The 1,996-nt window shown below is 42.5% G+C and overlaps 1 protein-coding gene across 1 annotated transcript; it reads left to right on the forward strand.

The window, feature by feature from the left end:
* The first annotated feature begins 849 nt into the window (after positions 1–849).
* Positions 850–1,687, forward strand: LOC148298994 (small ribosomal subunit protein eS4-like). The gene is given in 2 exon segments (XM_088276468.1): positions 850–993; positions 996–1,687. Coding segments are annotated over 2 exon segments (816 nt in total). The 3' UTR covers positions 1,668–1,687.
* The last annotated feature ends 309 nt before the right edge of the window (positions 1,688–1,996 follow it).

The following is a 1,996-nucleotide window of genomic DNA, read 5'->3' on the forward strand; positions in this document are numbered from 1 at the left end:
GCAGAAACAACCATTGATTCGATTTTCTCCCTCTTGATATGCCACTCGATATAGTCGATCAACAAAAAATACTATTTGACAAAGCTGGTGCTGGTAAACCCGAAAAAGCCTTCGATTCCATCCAAAGTATTCACTACTTCATTGCAGCACTTGTAAAAAAAATAAGTCTTCTCGGTCTTTTAAATTTTGAGATAATCACGGATCCATTACAAACTTTTGAACTGTTCTTCGGCTTGATGATCCTCCTCTTCAATAGTATGCACCCCTGCCTCTGCCTTATTCTTGAATATCTATGTGGACCGGGATAGGAACTCTTTGAGCAGCTAAAAGGCATCGATGGAAAAGCAAAATCTGGCAGCCTTGGCGTAGATAATTGTAATTTGGAAGAACAGCCTTTAAACTAGCATCTTCGATTATGGAAATGCCGATATGTTTATGTTCGCAGCCTCACGGGCAATAGGCTTGATAAAATCAATCAAAAAAGCAGTGATCGCCGAAACCGATGAGATATCGAGAGACCCCAAGCTTTTTTAAATACTCTCGAGAAGCTAAATTGTGTTGGGAACATTCGTCGACTTTTCGAGCAGTTTAATCTTGTCATTGAGCTCGGCCTACAGATTTGGTGCCACTGACATAGTCGTATCTAAAATTATATCAAATATTGCTCTTTCTATTAATCAACATATTAACCATACGTTCCCCTGATTTCCATAATCTTGCGCAATTTATTTATTTATCTCAATACCTAGTTTGAATGCAACAGAAATAAATGGTCATTATTTTTGGTGTTTCGCTCATATTCTTGAAATTAATATTTAATTCAATATTTAACATTCTTAATTACCATCAATGGCTCGAGGACCCAAGAAGCATCTCAAAAGAATCAATACTCCCAGGTCATGGCTGCTCTCCAAAATGGGAGGCATCTATGCCACCCGGCCCAGCCAGGGACCCCACAAACTCAGAGAATGCTTGCCACTCTCTATCATCATCCGGTTTGCCTTTACTAATTTAGAAAGCGACTCAACCTCGCCATGACAGACCGCGAAGTCACACTCATCGCCATGGACAAAGAAGCCGGATTCAAAATCGACAATAAAATCAGAAGAGACAACAAATTCCCAGTCGGAGTCATGGACGTTTTGACCGTCGTTAAGACTAACGAGCACTACAGAATGCTCTACGACGTCAAAGGAAGGTTCACCCTCGTCAGTATCAAAGAGAACGAGTCTAAGTTCAAACTCCTGAAGGTCAAAAGCAAAGCCCTCGGACCCAACAAAATCCCCTACATTGTGACCCACGACTCAAGGACCATCAGGTTCCCACACCCTGAAATCAGCGAAGGAGATACGATCAAGTACGACCTCGAAAAGGGACAGATCGTGTCATGGGTCAAGAACGAGCCCGGAAAGTTGGTCTACATCACCGGCGGAAACAACATCGGAAGAGTCGGCCAGCTTTTGCACGTTGAGAAACACGCAGGGAGCTACAACATCGCCCACATCCGTGACAGCAACGGAAAGACCTTCTCAACCCGATCTGGGAACGTTTTCATTTTGGGTGACAAGAAGCCACTCATTACTCTGCCGGAAAGTGACGGCCTCTACATGAACATCATCGAGGAGAAGCACATCCGAGACGAGAAAAAGAGAAAAGCAAGCAAATGATGAGATATATATTTCTAAGACCCGGATAATTTTCATATAGGGTGCTATTATACGATTGTTGGTTGGGTTCTATGAAATAAATTTATGTAATATCAAGATTCGTTTATGGCTTATAATTCGATCGGAACTATATCGCGTTGGAGTTCAGCCTCAAGTAAAGCCATTCGCCAAGAGTACATTATTTCGCAGTTCAGGGATTTATGCGGAAAGCGGAACCAATCTGGTAATGGAATTATCATCAATGGGATAGTTCTGATGCCACGAAAAACACAGGCCTATCTTGAGTGATGAGCTGGCGAAATCGAGAGCAGCAACAAGGCAGGACGCCA

Source organism: Brachycentrus maculatus, unplaced genomic scaffold, assembly GCF_059751285.1.
Source record: "Brachycentrus maculatus isolate JH-2025_06_01 unplaced genomic scaffold, ASM5975128v1 h1tg001446l, whole genome shotgun sequence".
NCBI lineage: Eukaryota > Metazoa > Arthropoda > Insecta > Trichoptera > Brachycentridae > Brachycentrus > Brachycentrus maculatus.